Here is a 22,411-nt window from a genome sequence, read left to right on the forward strand (position 1 = left end):
ACAACTTTTGACAGTTGGGAAGAGAAGAATCCAGCAAAGGAGACTAAAAAGAGCAGCTAGTGAAGTAGGTGGAAAACACAGGAGTATGGATTGCAGAAGCTGAGTGAAGAAAGTATTCCATGAAGGAAAGAGTAAACAGTTATATTTAATGCTGCAAAGAGGCCAATAATATGAAAACTGAGAATTGACCAGTGGATTTGACAATGGGAAGGGCTCTGGAAACCTTGGTAACAGCAGATTCAATGAAATGGTGGGAAGAAAGTGAGACGGGGGTAAGTTCAAGAGAAAACTAGAATGACCTTCATTTTTTTGTAAAATTTTAGCAAAAGAGCAAAAGGCCAAGAATAGCTAAGACACTCCTGAAAAAAAACAAGATTGACGAGCTTGCCCTACAGAACATCAAGGTTAACTGTAAGGTCATAGTAATTGAGATTATTTGGGTTCAGAAGAAGCAAACAGAGCAATAAAAATGGGAAGAATAGAGAATGCACATGCATAAGGAAACTTGATTTGTGTCAGTCAGTGCCAGCACTGAATAGCAGTGGGAAAAGAATGAACCATTTGATAAACAATTCTAGGACAACTGGTTTTCCACATGAAAAGAAACAGAGATGGATCTGTACTCCACATTATACACAGAATTAATTAGGATAAATTAAAGACTTAAATGTTACAAGTAAAACATTTAAAATGTTTAGAAAATATTTTATGTTTGGGGACAGTAATGGATTTCTGAAATGTGGCACAAAGAACACAGACTATAAAGGATAAGATTGATTAATTTGACTATGCTAATTTAAAATTTTACTATTTATTTATTTGGCTGCGTTGGGTCTTTAGTTGCAGCATGTGGGATTTTTTTTCTTTTTAGTTGTAGCACGTGGAATCTTTTTGTGGCATATGAGATCTTTTTTAGTTGTAGCCTGTTGGGTTCCAGTTATTGGACCTGGGATCAAACTCAGGCCCCTGCATTGGGAGCATGGAGTCTTAGCCACTGGACCACCCAGGAAAGTCCCTGACTATGTTAAATTTTAAAATTTTCTGTTCATCAAGGGACACCATGGAAAAGGAATAAAAAACAAGGTACAAACTAAATGAAGACATTTTCAACAAATATAACTAACAAAGGAATAGTATCTAAAATTTAGTTTTTAAAATTCCTCCAATTTAAAAGTAAAAAGATGGTCAACCCAAGAGAAAAATGGGGGAAAGATATGAACAATCATTTCATAGAAGAGGAAATATGAAAGGCCAACAAATATATGAAAAGATATAGAACCTCATCAAAATCAGGAAAATGTAAATTAAAACCACACTGAGATACCATATTATATCCACCATATTGGTAAAAATTTTAAAAAGTCTGACAATATCAAGTATTGATGAGAATGTTTAAATTAGTTCAGTACCTTTGGAAAAACAATTTGGCATCATCTAGTAACGTTAAAGGTGTATATATCCTTCTACTGCTGCTGCTAAGTTGCTTCAGTCGTGTCCGACTCTGTGCGACCCCATAGATGGCAGCCCACCAGGCTCCCCCGTCCCTGGGATTCTCCAGGCAAGAACACTGGAGTGGGTTGCCATTTCCTTCTCCAATGCATGAAGGTGAAGAGTGAAAGTGAAGTCGCTCAGTCATGTCCGACTCTTAGCAACCCCATGGTCTGCAGACCACCAGGCTCTTCCCTCCATGGGATTCTCCAGGCAAGAGTACTGGAATGGGTACAACCCAACAATTCCATTTTAAATATATACACAAGAGAGCTCTTGCACATGATAACTAGGAAACAAGTACAGTAATTTTTGTAGTGGTATTATATGTGATAGCAAAAACTAAAAACAACCTCAATGTCCACTGACAAGAGAATATAGCGTTAAAAAAGAATCTTAAAAACACACACTGAAGACTTCCCAGTGGTTAAGAGTCTGCCTGCCAATGCAGGGACACCAGTTCGATCCCTGGTCCCAGAAGATTCCACAAGCTGAAGCAACTAAGCCTGTGCGCCACAACTACCGGAGACTGCACACCCTAGAGCCGGTGCTCTGCAGTAAGAGAAGCCATTGCAGTGAGACGCCCACACACCACAACTCGAGAGTAGCCCCGCTCATCGCAACTAGAGAACGCCTCTGCTCAGAAACAAAAACCCAGTGCAGCCAAAAAAAAAAAGATTCAACATACACACACACTGAATAAAATAATAAGTTTCAGTAGAAGATAATGTTTTATATAATGTTCAAAGACATACAGAACCTTGTTAGGGGTTGGGGTTATGTTGTTGGGGTTGCATGTGTGTAGTAAGACTACGTAAGGTAAATGAAATACCAAAATTCCAAATAACGGTCACCCTCTATTGCAAAGTAGGGGAAGAACACCACTGAGAGGGCATCACACAGAGAACTTCAGAGATACACGTGATGTTCTGTTCTAAGCTTGATGGTGGGCATTTGTGTGGTCATTTCACTGCTGGGCTTATGAAATATTCATGCATGTAAAAGAATGTATAATGTATATACATTAAAAGAGAAACAAAGGATGGGAGATAAGGTATTGAAAAACATAATTTTTAAAAGAAAGGGAATTAGGTGTAAGAAAGTGGGATGTTGTTTAGTCGCTAAGTCGTGTCCTGCTCCTTGTGACCCTATGGACTGTAGGTCTCCAGGCTTCTCTGTCCATGGGGTTTCCCAGGCAAGAATACTGAAGTGGGTTGCCGTTTCCTTCTCCAGGAGATTGTCCCAACCAAGGGATTGAACCCAAGTCTCTTGCATTGGCAGGCAATTCTTTACCGCTGAGCCACTAGGGACCCCCTAAGTATAAACAAATCTTCCGAGAAATTTTTTGCTGTAAACTGGAGGAGGGATGGGACAATTAACTGGAAGGAATGAGAGAGTGGGGCAAAAGTGTTGACCATAAAAGCAGTGATGGATTCTCAGTTGCAGAAAAAAACAGAAGAGAAAAAGTCTGTTGAACAAAATATAATGGAAATCTAGATTAGAATAAAAACATAAGGACTTCCCTGGTAGTCCCAAGGCTAAGACTCCGTGCTCCCAATGCAGGGGGCCCAGGTTCAGCCACTGGTCAGAGAAGTACATTGCACATGCCACAACTAAGACCCAGCATAGCCAAATAAATAAATAACTTAAAAAAAATTAAAAATGTACTGTCAAGAGTGGGGTTTAGGGGAGAATGGATACACATATATGTATGGCTGAGTCGCTTTGCTGTAAAACCTGAAACTATCACAACATTGCTAATTGGCTACACTCCAACATAAAATAAAAAACTTAAAAAATGTAATGTCAGAAGAGACCTTAGAAATTGCCTAATCAGCCACCTCGTTGTGCAGATACAGAAAGAGAGGCCCTGAGAGGTAAAACAAGTTGCCCACTATTATACAGCTGTTTCATGGTAGAAATCTGATTAAACCTCAGTCCCAGATTCCCAGTCAGCCCACAGGAAAGAGCAAGAGACACACTGTGCTAGATTACAGTGGTTAAGAATCACCTGACTTGGGGGTCCTGCAGCTTCTCTCTGGTACTGGGTGAGGTGACCTGAGAATGTCTTTGATTTGAGCTTGATTTTCCTCAGCTGTAACAAGGAAATGATACATCTGCCTGTCTGGATTATTACTACATTTGTAAAAGCACTCATTAAATTATTATTTATTAAGGAGTAATCATGATGCAATATGAAATGAGAAAGTTGAGTGAGAAACTGATTTGGTGGAGAAATATAATGAATTTGGTTTTGACATGCATTGTTTATTTATGTGATTTATAGTCTACCAATTCCCTAAAAGGACCTGAGATGGTGACTTTTTGTTTTTGGCTGAGCCCTGTGGCTTGTAGCCAGAGAAGGTAATGGCGCCCCACTCTAGTACTCTTGCCTGGAAAATCCCATGGACGGAGGAGCCTGGTAGGCTCCAGTCCATGGGGTCGCTAAGAGTCGGGCACAACTGAGCGACTTCACTTTCACTTTTCACTTTCATGCATTGGAGAAGGCAATGGCAACCCACTCCAGTGTTCTTGCCTGGAGAATCCCAGGGACAGAGGAGCCTAGTGGGCTGCCGTCTATGGGGTCACACAGAGTCGGACACGACTGAAGCGATTTAGCAGCAGCAGCAGCAGCGGCTTGTAGCGTCTTAGTTCCCAGACCAGGGATCAGACCCGTGCCCTGGGCAATGATAGCACAGAGTCCTAACCACTAGACTGCCAGGAAATGCCCTAGATGGTGACTTTTAGACAAAAGGAATATAAATGCTAATGGGACAGCCAATTGATGATCACCTAAAATGTAGCCTGAAAGTGTGGAAGGTGAATTTATGTGAAATATCAGGACTGGAGATCTGAGGTTGAGAATTATTGACAAAGAAAGTCAGCTCTCTCTCCATGCCAGTTAGCTCTTTAAGGAAAGGAATGTTGAAGAGAAGGGGTCCAAAGACCAATCCCAGGAAGAAGAAGAAGAGTCAAGAGTAAAACAAATGTTTGGTCATAAAGGCAGGAGAGGAATCAGGAAGAGCATCAAATTGTGGAACAGAAGGAATGAGGAGGAGGGCAGCACAAGTGCAGCACAGAGTTTTAAGGAGGACTAAAAATTGAAGAGTACATTAAACCCAGCTGGTTCTCACTGGTCTTTGAAAGAGCAGTTCCAGGGAAATTACAGATGTGCAGACCACAGTATGTGTGGGAAGACAGTGACGGTAAGGATATAAGCCATTTGCTATTTTTCTGGTCATGAAGAGAGCAAGAAAGCTGAGAATTAGAATTCCTATATTTATTCTCTGACCTTTAATCTATGATTCCATAGGTGTCAACTTTTATAACCAGAGCCAGTGTCCCTATAAACACAAAACTTAGGGGATTTTTTCCCCCTTTCTATTTTCTTTCATCTTGCAGAAGATGTGACACTCAACTCTCTGGTGTCCGAAGCATTTGTCAGGTTTTTTGTGGAGCTGGTGGGACATTATTCTTTGAGCATGACTGTCACTGAGCGTGGGGAGCGTGTATTCCAAAGGGAGCCATTTCGTAAATCTCACACCTCCCGAAGTGTACGCCACTTCCTGGATCTCTTCATGGAAACGCAAATGTTTGCAGGATTCATCCAGGACCGAGAGCTTCGGAAAAGTGGGGTGAAAGGTCAGTTTCATCCTAAAGGTCTCCCTCTATATTTAGTGAGCACTTGAAAGATTTGAAAATAATATAAACAAAAAATAACATAAGGCTACAAGGACTCACGATCAGTTGTTTATTATGGGAAAATTTTTATTTTGTGATATTGTTTTAGCTCCGGAAGCACACTGGTAATGAGCACAGAGTTTTATTCAGTTGATTTTCAGTCTTGAGTGTATGACAGTTTGAGCAGAATGAGTTTTCTTTGTAGGTTTGTTTGAGGTCCGGGCGCTCCAGTATTTGGAAACAATTCCTGAGTCTGAGCCCAGCGGAGTGAATAGAATTTTGCGAAGTCTTGGTAAGTTGCTGTGTTTTCCTATTATTATTAGATAAATATAGTTAAAAAAAAAAAAGATAAACTTTTATGTACGCATGCCTCATCACAAAAGCTTTACCATCGCATCAACAATATAACCTTGCATACAGTGACCAGAAACCATGACCCTATTTCCACAGTGTTTGGAGAATGACAAGACTCTCAGATGTTAGGATTCTCCGTCAGAGTTGTCCATGGGACTGTTTTCCTCAGATGAAGCTTCCTTATGATATAAGAATTTTGCATATCATAATTATTCATCTTTTTCTAGACCACATCCTATGGAGAATCTTATTAAAAACTGCACCTTTTTCCAGAAAAATACCCTTGGAGCATATAAACACATTTTGCATATACTTTTAGGGTGTTCATGGACCCCCTTGAAGCCCATCCATGCACTCCAGGTTAAAAATACCTGGTTAAGGGCATCTGAAGCAAAAGAGGATTTCCTGCAAGTCTCTAATTTTACACTTCAAATTATGCCTAGGGCTGTTACTTCATCTTTATACCACAGTGTTAGATTAGATCAGTGGTTTTCAGCTGTGACTACAATATTAGACTCTCTGGAGAACTTAAATGAAAATTCAAGGAATTCCCTGGAGGTTCTATGGTTAGAACTTGGAGCTTCCACTGCAATTGGCATGATTCAATCCCTTCTTGGGAAACTAAGATCCCACACTGCAGGCTGCATGGTGCGGCAAAAAAAAAATTAATAAAATCCACTCCCACCCCTCACCAGGCTCCAGGAAATCTCTGGAGAGCAGGAAAAGCAATTTTAACCTGAAGTCAGATTTGAAAATGGCAGGATTAGATAATGTCTGAGTTTCCTTCTATGTCTACAAATAGACATTTGGGGGTTCTGTGTGTGTATGTTTGGTTTAGGTTTTTTGGTGGTTAAACACATCAACTGATAACTTGAGATGGCAGCTTACTCCTGGGCTGTTCTGAATGACTAGGTTTAATCCCTTGCATCAAATAATGTATCCTAAATAAAAATGAACTAATGAGAGTTCACTCTTTTTTTCCTTTAGGAAGTAAAATGAAATTTCTGCAGAAGAAATGAAATCTTGACTGTCTCCATCCTGAATAGAACAGAAACTGCCAAAGAAACTATTTTTCCAAGAGTCAGGATGCCCTGAAGTATTCTACAAAATGTTGAAAGGTCACAGAGTGGGCCAGGTTCTTGGAGGATTCTCCTGTTGCTGCTGTAGTAACCACTGGAGAATTGTTGGGAGTAGTCTGGAACCTATACTTACTTTACTCTGTCTGCCTCCAGATTTTTTCAAGTGGCCTTTTGAGTCTTGGCTCATTCTTTGTGTTTTGAGTTTAGCCTATGAAGACACTTGTCTTTTACAAGAGAAGGACATGGTGTTGCATTTTTTAAAACAGCTCAAAGTCGAGCACAGTGAGAAAAGTGCTGCATTTAAGGTACTAGGGAGGCATGATATAAGTAGAGGACACAAGCCCTTCACACATAATTCTCATCACTGAAATACCATGGCAGTTTTAAACCTATGGGCTGTTTAAGGAATATATTCATCTCTTTTTTTAGGGGCGGGGCGGGGGGGAAGTGTTTAAAGCTAGGGGAATCTCACATGGAAGTCCTATTTATTAACACTGTTGTTGAGTATCTTATAAAAATAGATACCCTACAACATTCCTTCCACATTGTGTGGCACTTGGGTAGCTTGTCCCTCATGTATCGACATTAAACATTGGGAAATTACAGCTAATAGGGGGACTTCCCTGGTGGTTCAGTGCATAAGACTCCACACTTCCACTGCAGGGGACAGTTTCCTTCCCTGGTCATGGCCAAAAGAGAAAATATATATAACTAATAGGGAAATTTTGTCTCAAGGGCATGAAAACTACCTTTTTTTCAGTGTCCATCTTGTGCCATGAATGATACGTGTGTGTATGTCATCTTGAATTTACTCTTTAAATCAACTGTTTGCATCTCTCATTTCATTGATGAAGAAAGTGGAATTCAGAGTTTAAATAACTTTAAACTGAAGCCAGGACCATTCATTTTTTAAAACAAAACTGGTTATTCCTACAGATGGAAAATTGGGCTCTGTGGGATTATAGCTATTGGAAAAGGTTTTTTTGTTTTGTTTTTTGCTTTAAGCTGAAGTGCACCAGAGCCAACTTGCAGCTCTGAGGATACAGGACTTCATGCTACAGGTGTCCAACTGAGACTCTTTTCTTGGTTCTTCTAGAAATGTTGGACTTTTTCTCTAAATTGGACTCAGAATATGGACATTTCCTGGGCACACACCACATAATCACCCCAACTTTTAATATCTAAAGTAGTAGCAGTGATTTGAAAGAGAAATTTGTCAGCCATGGTGTAATTTTAATTGATAAATGTTATAGCAAGTGTCAGTTTGTTTTCTTCAACTCCTGCTGATGGCTTTAACTGCATAAAAAATATTCAAACTTAAAACATCGTTGTGTTATGATACAACTTACTGACTTTTGCAGTATTGTCATTACAACCCATTCAGGTGTGTGTGGATGGATCTGAAGCAGACAACATGTAAGATGGGTGCTGTCTAATACAATTCCTATAGATGTGGGTCCAGAAAATAGAACTGAGCCCGTGTCTTAAAAAAAAAAAAAAAGTTTATTAAGCAGCTTACCCCAGTGGGACTTTTACCAGACATTTCCCCATTTGGTCTCTTCTGACACTCCCACCCTGAGGGAACAATCAGTAACTGGGAATTGAGTGTTTATCCCTCTGTGAGGAGCCCTTTACTTCAGGGATGGGAGTCTTATTTTTATCCCTCCCATCTGAAGCTCCTTCCTTAAGTCTGTTTTGCTTTGTTTTTGTAAAGAATTACGAATTCTGGACATGTTTGTAAGATAATCGCTCAAGATTTGTATAAAATATTGTTCACAGATCTTTTAATGAATAAACACAAAAAAATACCATGGAGCGCTTGGAGAATTTGAAATAAAATTGCTTAAGTTGTAAAGATGTTTTACTTCATTTAAATCTATAGCTAACACACTTATCTAATGGTAGGTAAAGGATAAACAGTCCTAAAGTAACCAAGCCTGATAACCTTGGCCAACATTTTCAAGCTCTTGGCGAAGTCCAGGTCTAGATTTGCACACCGGGCACAGGGTATACTGCTGCTACATTATTTGGTCTTTCCCTGCTTGGTCGAAGGGAACTAGAAGCCAGGGACCAGACGGGCATCAGCAATAGCAGGAATGGTTGGAGGCAATGAGAAGAGCTCTTCTTTACCGAAAGGTGTAAAGGCAAAATGATTGGATTTTAGACACGCCCTGAAGGCAAAAATCAGCCTTTTTAAAACATGGGATTAACGTGCAGTCACCCATCTCGCCCTGGGGCGGGGAGATCAGGTTCATTTCCTTCTGCAGGCCTAAAGCCTCGCAATTTTAACCGGAGACTAGAGCCCGCTCCCTGCATTTATTCACTGCAAAGCTTCTCAGGACGCCGAGAACAACGAATAATGGGAACACAGGAATTGCAAAGGGAAAGAAGTTTAAGGGAAGAAGGTGGAAGGGTAGGGGAGTAATGCCGAGGTGGGAACCCAGTATCTTTCTCCCCGCCAAAAATTTTAAAGGATTCCACTTCCAGATACTCGAATCCTGGTCGAAACCGAAAGCCCCAAATCCTCCGCACTTCGCTGTCAGTCGACGGCAAAAAAGATGGAGCAAACGGGCACAGGCAACAGACGCAACGGGGACTCTGGGAAACCACGAAGTGACGTCATATCCGACCAAAACAAAAAAAATGGCCGAGCAATTTCTAGCGGGCGTGCCCTCTGAATTAACAACTGGGCGTGCACCAAAGCAGATGCACGAGTGGCGTCATTACGTTAGTGTCGGGCGCAGGTGACGTGATTACGTTAGCGTCGGGCACTGGAGTATTGAAGTGAACCTGAGCCCGCGCAGACTTAGAAAACGCCAGTGAACCTAAGGATGGCGGGCACTGGTTTGGTAGCCGGGGAGGTTGTGGTGGATGCGCTGCCGTATTTTGATCAGGGTTATGAAGCGCCTGGTGTTCGCGAAGCGGTAAGTTCGGGGTTTTGTGTAACTGGCCCAGCGCTTGCTGGCCCATAGTGCCGGAAGAAGCGCCTAACAATTTGCTGCTCCTACCCTGGCCCCTTCTCGTCCTTAGGCTGCGGCGTTGGTGGAAGAGGAAACTCGCAGATACCGACCTACGAAGAACTATCTAAGCTACCTGACGGCCCCGGATTATTCTGCTTTTGAGGTAAGTGTGATATTTTGAGCCCAGCGCACAGTGAACCCTTTTGGATCGAGAGCCTTTGCCACTTAAAAGTGAATTGTAAATTCCAGCTAAGTGTTACTTGCTTCACTACTACTTACCCTGTTGTCAGTATTGTCAGTCAGTTGAAAATAGCTGCATAGATAAGCCTTCTCCAGAGTTCTGAGACCCACAAGACTTCCTAGGGCTCCGCAACTGACCTAACAATACAAAAATTAGTGTTACGTCTTTCCAAGATAGGTTTTTTGCGTAAATTCTCAAAGGTATCCTCTTCCTCTAAGTATAAAACAAGTGATCTAGGCTTTTTTTTTTAAATACACAAAAGCCTAATTACCTAAAGCTTCTGAGAGCCACAGGATTGCGGCCTTTGTTTCAAAGCCTAAATATTTACTGAATGTATGTCGTTGATTGTAGAGACAAATAATATCTAAGTGAACCATATCGAACCGTTTGGATATTCAGCCTAGAAGTGCAACCAAAATACTGTGGGTGGTAGCTTAGTTGCTAAGTCGTGTCCGGCACTTTGCGACCCCATGGCCTGTATGTAGCCGGCCAGACTTCTCTGTCCATGGGATTCTCCGAGCAAGAATACTGGAGTGGGGTTGCCATTTCCTTCTCCAGGGGATCTTCCCAACCCAGGAATCGAACCTGAGTCTTCTGTACTGCAGGCAGATTCTTTACCAACTGAGCTACAAAGGAAGCCCATCCAAAATACTGTTTAGGGTCTAATTGTTTAGTCGCTTAGGCGTGTCTGAGACCCCATGGACTGCCGCGCACCAAGGTCTCCCTGTCCTTCACTATCTCCCGGAGCTGGCTCAAACTCGTGTCATTGAGTTGGTGAGAAGTGAATGTATGAAGAGCTTCTAAGCCAGTTTAATGAATGCTTAATGTATGCCATTCATGCCTAGAATTCCTTTTATAACTTAGCCCTGTGAGTGCTGCCTCAGTCTTTGAAGAGAGTTAAGTTAAAAGTTCAGATCTGTCACTTGTCACGTGAGTTAAGTAAGGGCTCTGATGTTACACAGCTGAAGACAGCTTGTACTGTATATTTGTAGTTTCTTTCTTACCTAATTGTTAATTTTTACTCTGTCACTGCGCATAGGGTTCTATCTAGAATGCCTTAGTCTCTACTGGAAACTAAATAACCATATTTTCTTAGAGTTATGTGAAGCTCAGCAGTAGTCCAGAAAAGGCTTTCTCCAACGAAGACATATTTAATGCAGAACTTTTAAACAGTGAATATGGACTTCTAGAACACCTTTTTAGCTTACTTTTCAGTCTAAATGAAATAGAATGTTGACTAAAACATTGGACCTAAAGAGATAGAACTATACCACATTTTTTTGAAAATAGTAAGATTGTTAGAGGCTTCTCAGGTGGCTCAGGGGTAAGGAATCCACCTGCCAATGCAGGAGACATGGGTTCCATCCTTGGGTCGGGAAGATCCCCTAGAGGAAATGGCAACCCACCGCAGTATTCTTGCCTGGAAAATTATATGGACAGAGAAGTCTGGAGGGCTATAGTCCATGGGGTCACAAAAAAGTCAGACATGACTTAGTGATTAAACAACAAAAACGGCTTTTCTTTGAGGGCCCCTTTCCATATGAAATGGGTGTATGCCTGTGTACTTTTCACATTCTAGAGAGCACTGACTCCAGAGAAGAGTTGGGGGTGGGGGGTGATCTATATAATAGGTAGTAGTAAAGTATAAATATTTAAGTAGGTTAGATCCATTATTTGTTTGGTGATTTTTAATTTGTTTGTTGATATGGTTTTGGAAATAATTCTTCAATTTATATGTCAGACAGACATAATGAGAAATGAATTTGAAAGATTGGCTGCTCGACAACCAATTGAATTGCTCAGTATGAAACGGTAAGTCCTATTCTTGGTTCAGCTGGGCTCAGATCATTCTTTAATTTTAATTTATTAGTAAAACTTCTGTCATTTCAGTTCAATTCAGTCTCTCAGTCGTGTCCGACTCCTTGCAACCCATTGACTGCAGCACACCAGGCCTCCCTGTCTGTCACCAGCTCCTGGAGTTTACTCAAACTCATGTCCATTTTGAGTTGGTGATGCCATCCAACCATCTCATCCTCTTTCGTCCCCATCTCCTCCCACCTTCAATCTTTCCCAGCATCAGGGTCTTTTCCAATGAGTCAGTTCTTCACATAAGGTGGCCAAAATATTGGAGTTTCAGCTTCAGCATCAGTCCTTCCCATGAATATTCAGGACTGATTTCCTTTAGGATGGACTAGTTGGATCTCGTTGCAGTCCAAGAGAAGACTCTCAAGAGTCTTCTCCAACACCACAGTTCAAAAGCATCAATTCTCTGGTGCTCAGCTTTGTTTATAGTCCAACTCTCACATCCATACATGACTACTGGAAAAACCATCGCTTTGACTAGATGGACCTTTGTTGGCAAAGTAATGTCTCTGCTTTTTAATAAGCTGTCTAGGTTTGTCATAACTTTTCTTCCAAGGAGCAAGCGTCTTTTAATTTCATGGCTGCAGTCACCATCTGCAGTAATTTTGGAGCCCAAAAAAATAAAGTCTGTCACTGTTTGCACTGTTTCCCCTCTATTTGCCTTGAAGTGATGGGACCAGATGCCATAATCTTAGTTTTCTGAATGTTGAGTTTCAATCCAACTTTTTCATTCTCCTCATTCACTTTCATCGAGAAGCTCTTTAGTTCTTTGCTTTCTGCCATAAGTGTGGTGTTATCTGCATATCTGAGGTTATTGATAACTTCTGTAGCCATGTTCAAATGTGGAAAAGGAAAAAAAACTTGTCTGCTTTTATATTAATACATGTTTTTTCATATAATAGTTACACTCAATGGTTTATATAATCTTTTGTTAATGTTCAAAAATGTTCTTTCCACCATCATTAAAATATAAACTTTTAAAATCCAATAACAAGAGAATGGAAAATTATAATTAAGTTCATGTTTAAGAACTCCCAAGGACATGTTCCTGATTAGACATGTAGTGCTTCACTCTTACACAGACAGTGTTAGTAAACTCAGAGTGCCTGCATAGTTTGACTTTGGTTCTACTGTCTCCCTTCCCATACCACTTTACTACAAAACTGTTTCTCCTTCCTCAGGGAAAAAACCCGAAACATTCTTTTGTTACTTTCTCTAAAATGGAGAATTCGGTTGCTTACCATCTGAGGTCCCCTTCAGCTCTAAGATAACTCTGAAATGATGAGAACCAATATATAATCTGGCAGAGCGGAGAGGGCCACGTGAACAGTGGAGTTATCCTCTCAGCATATGTACAGATTATAAGGGATTTGAGCCTATAGAACCAAAGGACCAGATTTCTTCTTTTCTTGTGCTCCATTTCCTATCTGGCCTGACATGATAAAAGCAGGAAAACTTCCAAGACTCCTTAGTTCTCACATTTCTAGCTGCTTCTGCTCTAAAGGTTTTCACAATAGTAGCTCTTTCATAACAGCATATTTTAAACCCATAAGTAGGTTATAATCCATTAAGCAGTTGATTGTCAAGTTTAGTAAGACATCACAGCACTTTTTTTAAGGAAGATAAAAAAATATCAGAATGCATTGCATGTAAAGTTAAGTACTGCTTTGTAAAACTTCTGTTCAGTTATGTGTATTTGTATACTGTGTCACAGTGTAAAATATTTCTTACTGTGGGTTATGATCTGAAGTTCCTCAAAATGCTACATTCGTGATGCATGTGTAAAATTTGCTTTTTTTAAAAAAAAGAAAATGGTTTATCACTTCTTAGTCCCAGCTGCATGTCCCTCAATTTTTCATAGGAATGATGTGAAGTTTTTATAGTATCTAATAAAAATAACAAAATGGAAATTGAAGGTTAGTTTGTAGCAACTCAGTAATGAGCTGGGGTTTATGAAGAGTGTATGTTGCTGGCTATATTGGCAGTTTTGAAGGACTGGGTATTATTAAAAATAGAGAAAAGACTGAGTGTGAAATGTAAAAATCATTATATACCTTTGCCATTTTTTTCTCTAGAGGGGTGTAGATATGTGGGTAGGAGGGTGGATAGATGTAGGTGTGTTTTACAAAATGATAGCATAGTTTTTCATATCCTGATTTTTTTCCCTTAATGTATTGCAAACATTTTAATATTCTAAGTAGTCTTTAGTAACATTTAATAGCTAATATAACAGCCCTTTATGTGAATGTATACTGTAGCTTATTGTATCATTTCACATTGAAGTGAACAGTTTTTTGTTACTGTATATCATAATGCTAAATCTTACTTGTAAATTGATTCTTAGGATAAATAGGCTTCTTATTATTGCAAGGTCTACATGTTATCTTCAGTCATCTGGTTGGCTTTTTTTTTTTTCAGTCTTCTGTTTTTACAGTGTGTGTAGACCTATGAGGCATTCTGTTGGGAGTAGAGAGAAAGATTTGGAGGAATATGTGGTTTTATTTCATTGTTGTTTAATTTCAGATATGAACTTCCAGCCCCTTCCTCTGGTCAGAAAAATGACATCACTGCATGGCAAGAGTGCGTAAACAATTCTATGGCGCAGTTGGAGCATCAGGCAGTTCGAATTGAGAATCTGGAGCTAATGTCCCAGCATGGATGCAATGCCTGGAAAGTGTATAACGAGTAAGAAACCTTTTTTTTTTTAACCCATCCCACCTGTTTAAGGGGACCTAAACCTAACACATATATTGTGTAACATTGCAATAGCAAGTTCTGATTTACAAAACAGCTTGGTAGTAGACTATAATCCTTAATGTGAGGGGTTGCTTATAACAGTCAGCTCTCATTAGTTGCACTTTCTGCTTTTTAAAGTGGCCTTGAATACTGAATTAGCAAATACTGAACCATTTCAGTATTTGGGAGAAATAACATACATGTATGTGTATATATATATCTATACACATCTCACATAGACGATAGTCTTACACACTTTATAACAACTCACCGTGACAGGTTCTGTATTTTATTTATTTTATAAAAGAGAAGACAAAGTTCAGAAGTGTTAAGTAGCTTGCCAGAGTTGGAAATTACACTCTCTCCTCTGGTTATCTCTTCATGAGACCTGCAACAAGAAGGTGGAGTATCTCCTTGTTCTGCTTTAGCTGGAAATGCGCATGTCCACAACTCTGATTTTTTTGCTACTTTTGAGCACATCCATGAATGATCACAGAACTCTGCAAGGATGGAGTTAATAGGCAAATTCACTTGTACAGAATCTGCAGATAATGAAAATTGATTGTGAGTAGAGAATTAACACTAGAAACAAGAGTGCTACTGAATTCCTGTTTCTTTTCCACATAATTAGCTTTAGGTTTTGCTGTCTATAGTATTTAAAGTTCAGTTTCCAATTCGTAAAAGTTAGTGGTTAGATGATCTCCATAGCGTCTTTGAGCCCTAAAATCCCACATTTCTATTAACAGTTTAAGGCCATTGAACCTCATGACTGCATAAAACCATTTGTTAGAGGATGATTCCTGAAACAGTAAAGCAAAAGTCACAAAATGATAAATAGCTTTTCTCAAGTTTTCAGAATCATCATTAAACTTCTGTGGTCACATAAGGATCTGTGGGCAAAATCCAGAATTTAAGAAACTGCAGAACAAATAATTCAGTTTCTATTGTGAATGTTGCAAGGCAAATAAAGGAACAGTGGAGTTAGGATGATTAAGAAGTTTAAGAGAACAAATTAATCCAAAACAACATGTATTTCATAAAGTGGGAAAATGTGACTTTTGTTCTCAAGAAGCTTTCTTTATCTAGTTGAGGAGGCAAGATATTCTAGGCCAGATAACCAAGTAGTGCATTTTGGTAGTATGGAGGCATGTGCTGCATTGTGCATTGTGGTCTGTAAACTACAGAGATCCAGAGAAGGACGTTAAGGACTAGGTCCATTGTACAAGAATGAGGTGTGAGGGTGGGGATTATTGAAGTACAGTTGAGTTTTGTTTTAGTTTGAGATGTACGGCATAGTGATCTGGTATTTTTTCAGATTGTACTCTATTATAGGTGATTACAAGATAATGGGTATAATTCCCCATGCCATACAGTATACCCTTGTTGCTTATCTACTTTACATACAATAGTTTGTATCTGTTACCTATCCCTAATTTGTCCCTCCTCCGCTTCCCTCACCTTTGTTAACCACAAGTTTGTTTTCTATATCTGTGAGTCTGTTGCTGTTTTGAGTGTATATTTTATTTGTATTATCTTTTGAGATTCCATATATAAGTGGTGTCATACAGTATTTGTCTCTGACTTATTTCACTAAGCATAGTATTCTCTAGCACCATCCACATTGCTGCATATGGCAATATTTCTTTTTTTGACTGAGTAGTAATTCCATTGTTGATGTATACATATGTGCCACCTCTTAAATCCAGTCATCTGTTGATGGGCACTTGGGTTGCGTCCATGTTTTGGCTGTTGTAAATAGTGCTGCTACAAACATTGGGGTGCGTGTGTCTTTTCAAATTACAGTTTTCATTTTGTTTTCAGATATATGCCCAGGAGTGGAATTGCTGTATCATATGGTATTAATAGTTCTATTTTTAGTTTTTTGAGGGACCTTCATACAGTTTTCCATAGTAGCTGTACCAGTTTACATTCCCATCAGCAGTGTACAAGGTTTTCAGAAAAGGGTGAAATATGGATGTTTAGAGGAGAGTAAGAACATTCTAGGAATGGAGGAAAACAGATGTGGGGTGGAGGAGAAAGAGATGCCTCAGATTGAACATTGCTTCCATAATTAAAGCTGTAAAGCTTTAATAATTATTCTTTACTTAATATCCAGGCTGTTTTTTCATTTTCTTTCTTTTTTTTGAGAAAAGCCAGCATAAGCACTTTTATTGCAGTCATGTGTGGTGCAGCAGGTGGGAGTACGCTGGGGAGTAGACAGCGATGTCTCTCACCAGATCACCACACAGGACGGCACCGAGGGGAGAGGGGGCAAGGAGCCAGGAAACTGAGGATCAGCAGGGGGAGCTGAGCATCAGAAAACAGGAGATGCTGAAGCTCTGATGGCCAGCAGCATTTTCTTAAGACAACACTCAGGGATTTGTCGTGATGGCTGCACTTTCATGGGTGTTACATGTCTGCAAACAGCGCCTTCAATTTAACTTTCGATTAAAGTTCTTAAAATTTAGAAAGTAGAGCTTGGATAGCTATGTGATTACAAAAATCCTGGATATCCATTAGAAAAACCACAGGATGGAAGAAAAAAACAAAGGCCAGGCCATGAAGGTATCAGAGGTCTCTGCTGGCCCAGGGAACAGACATCTGCAATGTCCAACATCTCAGTGAAAACGATCTGCTTTCAAAAGGCAGAGGGTCTACGAGGAGGGTGAGGGTGGGGCAGTGGAGGCAAATGCTCTCCCCCTTCCCACTGCAGTTTTGGGTAGGGCTTTCAATTCAACCCAAGGACATCTCTCAACTTGGAGAATAATTCGGCCCTCAAAAGCGCCTCGAATCTGCTATGGCTTTGCAGTGCAGCAGCAAGAACGTTTAATATATAAGAGATAAAACTTTCATCCAAAATAATAAATATTCTTGCACCCCGCCCCCCCCAACACCAATTCCTAGTCTAAAGTTAACCCATTACTTGTGCTGTTAATACTTGACTAATACTTAATTGGAAACTTTAGATCCAAAGGACTGAAACTCAGTCTTCACCCCAAAACAGAAACAAACTGAGTAATTTGAGGTTTATGGCATATAGTTCAGGTCAACACACATACAAGGAGAAAGGGGAAGAGCAAAGCCGGTGACAGAACACATTCAGTCTGGGAAGATGTTTATATAGAATGCAGTGGAACATCAAGAAGAGCTCCATACAGACTCACTGTGTGCGTCTGGAGGCGCCAGATCCTTCTGTGGCACATCCAAGAATGGGGAGCTCAGGGAGGAGTCCACTCCTGTCATTCCAGTTTTAGAAGTTCCACGTCAAAGATGAGAGTGGTATTTGGTGGGATGATGCCTGGGTGCCCAGTGGCACCATACGCATAGTCTGCGGAGATAGTCAGCTTGGCTTTCTGACCCACGCTCATCTGGGCAACCCCTTCTTCCCAGCCTCGGATCACCTCCTGCTTGCCCAACACAAACCTAAAGGGCTTGTTTTTCTGTCCCTGGAGGAATCCAATTTCTTTCCATCATCAAGCATCCCTGTGTAGCGCACCACGCAGGTCTGGCTGCGCTTCGGGAAGGTGCGCCCGTCTACAGGAGAGATAGTCTCCACTTGCACTCCCATGGCCGCGGTAGCGGTGGACGCTGGGTTGGCCGATGGACTCCGCTACGGGCAGCGTGGACCAAGCAAGGTCTAGGCTATTTAACTTGATATTCAAAGCAAAAGTCTAGTCCTCTCTTTGGTGACTATCATAAAATCTGCCTCCGAGCCTTTACTCAGGCCTTACCTCCTCCTGAAATACCTTTTAACTATTCTACCCAAATTCAACTTATTCAAGGCATGACTTTAATCTGTTTCCTTTTCTTCCCTGATTAAAATTCTGCCTCTGTTACTCTCCCTCTTTTGAGTAACTATACAGATCACTGTGCCCATCACTTGTTTTCCATTTAATTGCATAACACTTTCTAGTGTTGGTCTTTCTTTTGCCTATTATTTTATCTCCTCCAAACCCAATGGATGTTTCTCCAGAGGAACTATACTATATCTTATGAAAAGTAAATTTTCTTTCTTTGTGATAGGATTCACAGATGTCCGATATGCTGGGCAGAAAACTTTTCAATTTTAAGTAGGTCTTCGTGCAGAACTGCTTTAAAAAAACAGTATTTCATTAATAAGGAGGGAATTCTTTACTTGAAACTGAAGGGAAACCTTCAGGGTCAGCCCCTAATTTTACAAATAAACAGATTTAGTCCTCATGATATTGAATGACTCATCCAAGGAAGCATAGCTATTTAGGGCTGAGCTGAGACTAGACCCCAAGTCTTCTGATTCCCATGGTATGGTGTGGTCAGTTTCAGCATTCAGAATACTTGAGGAGGGACTTGTGTGTTTAAGAGGGAAGCTAGAAGAAGGGAGAAGACAACAAATACGCTGGGCTTCCAGAAAGAGGTGATTCAAAGGAAAGTTCCCTATTAATGGTCAGAGGTCAGGAATAGAGTACTAAGCTTTATTGTCTTCAGGGTGGAATAATTTTCAAAGTGGGATGAGCTGAAAGTAAGCCTGGAGAGGCACCACTGTTTGAAGACCAAATTTCTATAGAATTAGAGTCAGTTTTTGAAAGTCAGTTGGTAGAGATAGGAGAATTAACTCAGAAGGGGAGCAGGAAATTGGAGCCACAAAAGCCCAGAAATAATACTGAATCTAGAGCAAGAGCATAGTAGAGCCAGTATGGTTGAGATGGACTCTGCTGCCTTAAGAGGAAATTGATAGGGTATATGAATTATATCTTCGTAAAGCTGTAGTTTAGGAAAAGAGAGAGATCGAACTCTACCCTTGAGTCATTTCTCGAATGATAATTGCAGGGAACTCTGTATAACTCAACTTCTCCCCTCTGCTGGTTAGAGCTGATTTGGACTGGAATCTGAATCTACAGCCTTCCACAACAGTTCTTTTCTTCTCTCTAGTTAGCAGTAGACAGGAGGAGAGAGTGACACACTAAATGTAGGTGAAGAAATAGAGATAAAAGGAGGTGTACTCAGGAGTGATGAAATGAGTGTACTCATCAGATATTCCCTCATCTTCTCCGTGTAAAGAAAATAACAGTTTAAGACGTGATATAAGTCCACGAAATCAGAATTATCAGTAAACAACTTGGGTTCAGGAGTTTATAAGACCTGAATTCACCTCTGAGACTTAATCATGTATGTTACCTTGACCAAGTTACTCAATCTGAATATAGTGTCCTAACCTGTGAAATGGGGATAATGATGTCTACCTCAAAGAACTCTTGTGAGAATTAAGTTAGTATTGTAGAGTGTCTAACATGATGTTTGGCACAGGGAGCTCAAAAAATACTGGCTTATTTTTAGCAGAAAAACCTGGCCTTGTGTCAACTAGACAGTGTACTTTTAGTTAGCACTATTTGATTTTAATGTACATTAATCTGATTTTCTTTTTTAGAAATCTAGTTCATATGATTGAGCACGCCCAGAAAGAGCTTCAGAAGTTAAGGTAAATTGTTTTTCTTTCTATTTTAGAATGAAGTTTAGGTGAATCCTTAGTAAATACAATAAGAAGGAAAAGGAACCACTGGACTGTGGTCATATGAGAGTAAATAATTGATAATCCACTCTGTCCACCGTTTAGTGTTGGGTTTGCCCTACCTGAGTTGAAAAGAAATAGACCTGAGATCTGAAAACATCTCTCCGGGGTCATTTGCAGTTTGCAAGTTTGCAATTATTGAAATGATACTTTTAGAAGGAAACAGTAGTAGAATAATATGTATAATATGATTTATATTAAATTAAAAACACACACACACCCTAATCTCTGTATGCATATACACATACAGGAAAGTATCTGAAAGAATACTCACCAAAAACAGAACAGACGTTATCAGAGAGAAGGAAAAGCACATGGAAGGAAGGACTATCCATTCTTAAGCAATTAAGACGTATTAGTTATAGACTTTTCTGTTGATTTTAGTCTTACGTTAGAATGTAGGTGGGTTATATAAATTTTTTTTTTTTTTTTTTTACAGGAAACATATTCAAGACTTAAACTGGCAACGAAAGAACATGCAACTCACAGCTGGATCTAAATTAAGAGAAATGGAGTCAACGTGAGTATCTGTAATTCCATCACCTTTTAAATTGTTTGCCACGTGTTAAGATCAAGATTCAACAATATGATTCAAACAGTATTCAAATGAGTGCCACAAGTATCAAAGAAATGCTTCTCCGGAATCCCAGTCTTCACTGCTTCTGCCTGTTTCTGAAGTATGGGCTTGAAAGGAAGTTAGAGTTACACAAAAAACTGAACCACTGCCAATTTATTCTGATTTTAGAGCCCCCTGTTTTCCATCCACTACTACTGTTCTGAATAGAATTCCACCTTTTAAAAGGAAAAAAAGTCTATTTTTAAACTCTTAAAGGAGGGAAAGTGATGGTTTATTAATATAAGTATTTCAAATAAAGAGGTAGTTCTAAACAAAGTTTTAATTACCAAACAATAAAGAAATACAGTGGCTCCATATATGTTATCTGTGATCATCATCACTGTTCCTTACTTTCTTGATCATTTGTGTATGTCTCAGGAGTTTTTCCCCTTTGTTTATATATTTTGTTTTCTTAATGTTGTTCTTCATATACTCAAATTTGTACAAATCTCTGAATACAGTCATTTTTTTCATCGTTTCTTTTCTTTTTTGACTTGCTCTTTCCCTGATCTCCCTGCCTTCATCACCCACACCGTTGTCCTTACTCCACCTTCCCCTCACCGAGTACTCATGTCATCAGTCTGTTACTGCATCTTTCCACGCTGTTCTTCAAGCTGATACAATCTTCTGCGTGTCCATGTGTGTTTGTTTCATTTGTCCTAGAGACTTTTTTCTGGGAGAAGGGGAAGATTCTTTGAATCTGTGGAATTCTATCTTAGCAGCTGTAGAAATTTCTTCATCATTTTTAACTATTGCCTTTGCCCTGTTTTCTATCCTTTTCTAACCCAATTTAATACTAACTTCAACCACTTTTTCATATCTCTTCAGCTCTTTCTAATTTGTTCTTTTTTTACACTTTTTATTTTGAGATAATTGTAGGTTCACATGCAATTTAAGAAGTAGTGCAGAGAGGTCCTATATACATACCCTTTACTCACTTTCCCCCCTAATTGTGCCTCAGCTTTGAAAATATAAAGCTAAAAGTGAAGGTTAGTATTATGGTTAAATATATATATACTGGTTTAAAATGTGTACTCTAAATGTGTATAGTTATGTGTATACTGTAAACATCTTCTTGTAAGAGAAATTTCGCTTTAGGTAATTTTCCCCTCTGTTTTCTTTTCTAGCTGGGTATCCCTGGTCAGTAAGAATTATGAGATTGAAAGGACTATTGTACAATTAGAAAATGAGCTCTTTCAAATGAAGCAGCAACACGGAGAGGCAAACAAAGAAAACATACGGCAAGACTTCTGAAATAGACTGGCTCGGTGGGTGGAGAGGAAGGTACGCTGGGCTTTCACAGATCGGGCATCTTAGCTATGAAGAACAGCATCTTTTGGAAACCATCAGTGGTTATATGTTTAGAAACCATAAAATGTGGGTAGTTGTATTCTATTTGTACATTTTAGTAAAATAAAAACTTAAACATGATGGTGGTTTGTTTTGTTTTGTGTTTTTGCTATTTAAAAAAAAGGGAACTTTAGATTTCCAAGATTAGTATGGCTTTAGAATAATGTTTTGTTCATAAAATTAATTTTGAGTCACTGGGACCATATTTTGTACCCAAGAGATCCTTACTGGAAGTTTTCAACATGTACAAGAAGTTGGAAATTTTGGTTTATTAATATAAGTATTTCAAATAAAGAGGTAGTTCTAAACAAAGTTTTAATTACCAAACAAGACTAAAGAAATACAGTGATTCCATATATGTTATCTGTGATCATCATCACTGTAAGCAACAGTTACATAAAGCTTGGTATGTGCTGAGCACTGTCTAAGCACTTGAGGTAGATGAACTAAACTTACATGAGTTAAAAAAAAAAATGGATCCTCACAAAAGCCTATGGA

The 22,411-nt window shown here is 39.5% G+C and overlaps 2 protein-coding genes and 1 pseudogene across 4 annotated transcripts in view; 2 read left to right on the plus strand and 1 right to left on the minus strand.

Moving 5' to 3' along the window:
- Positions 1–8,457, plus strand: part of DENND2C (DENN domain containing 2C) — a 94,556-nt gene extending 86,099 nt beyond the window's left edge. For 2 of the 3 annotated variants that reach the window (XM_055584653.1, XM_055584654.1), the window contains exons 17-18: positions 4,891–5,130; positions 5,375–6,131. In XM_055584653.1, the coding sequence (XP_055440628.1) occupies positions 4,891–5,130; positions 5,375–5,496 (362 nt within the window). In that variant the 3' untranslated portion in view covers positions 5,497–6,131. Of the gene's footprint in view, positions 1–4,890; positions 5,131–5,374; positions 6,132–6,510 lie in introns of those variants that run through there. The other variant, XM_055584655.1, reaches the window with a different exon arrangement.
- Positions 8,458–9,315: 858 nt separating this feature from the next.
- BCAS2 (BCAS2 pre-mRNA processing factor) lies at positions 9,316–21,994 on the plus strand. Its single transcript, XM_055584660.1, has 7 exons — positions 9,316–9,526; positions 9,633–9,725; positions 11,545–11,615; positions 14,190–14,351; positions 19,807–19,857; positions 20,387–20,467; positions 21,691–21,994. Exons 1-7 carry the CDS (start codon positions 9,434–9,436, stop codon positions 21,815–21,817), a joined length of 678 nt encoding a protein of 225 aa, XP_055440635.1. The 5' UTR covers positions 9,316–9,433; the 3' UTR covers positions 21,818–21,994.
- Positions 17,642–17,970, minus strand: LOC129654906 (peptidyl-prolyl cis-trans isomerase FKBP1A-like; annotated as a pseudogene).
- Positions 21,995–22,411: the final 417 nt, after the last annotated feature.

The sequence above is a fragment of the Bubalus kerabau genome, chromosome 6, assembly GCF_029407905.1.
Source record: "Bubalus kerabau isolate K-KA32 ecotype Philippines breed swamp buffalo chromosome 6, PCC_UOA_SB_1v2, whole genome shotgun sequence".
NCBI lineage: Eukaryota > Metazoa > Chordata > Mammalia > Artiodactyla > Bovidae > Bubalus > Bubalus kerabau.

What these genes read in the sequence shown, in the direction of transcription:
- BCAS2 (XM_055584660.1), top strand. Translation starts at nt 9,434, where the DNA reads ATGGCGGGCACTGGTTTGGTAGCCGGGGAGGTTGTGGTGGATGCGCTG. An exon ending in CGGATTATTCTGCTTTTGAG is followed by an intron (nt 9,726 to 11,544) that starts GTAAGTGTGATA and finishes TTTATATGTCAG; the next exon opens with ACAGACATAATGAGAAATGA. An exon ending in GCCTGGAAAGTGTATAACGA is followed by an intron (nt 14,352 to 19,806) that starts GTAAGAAACCTT and finishes TTTCTTTTTTAG; the next exon opens with AAATCTAGTTCATATGATTG.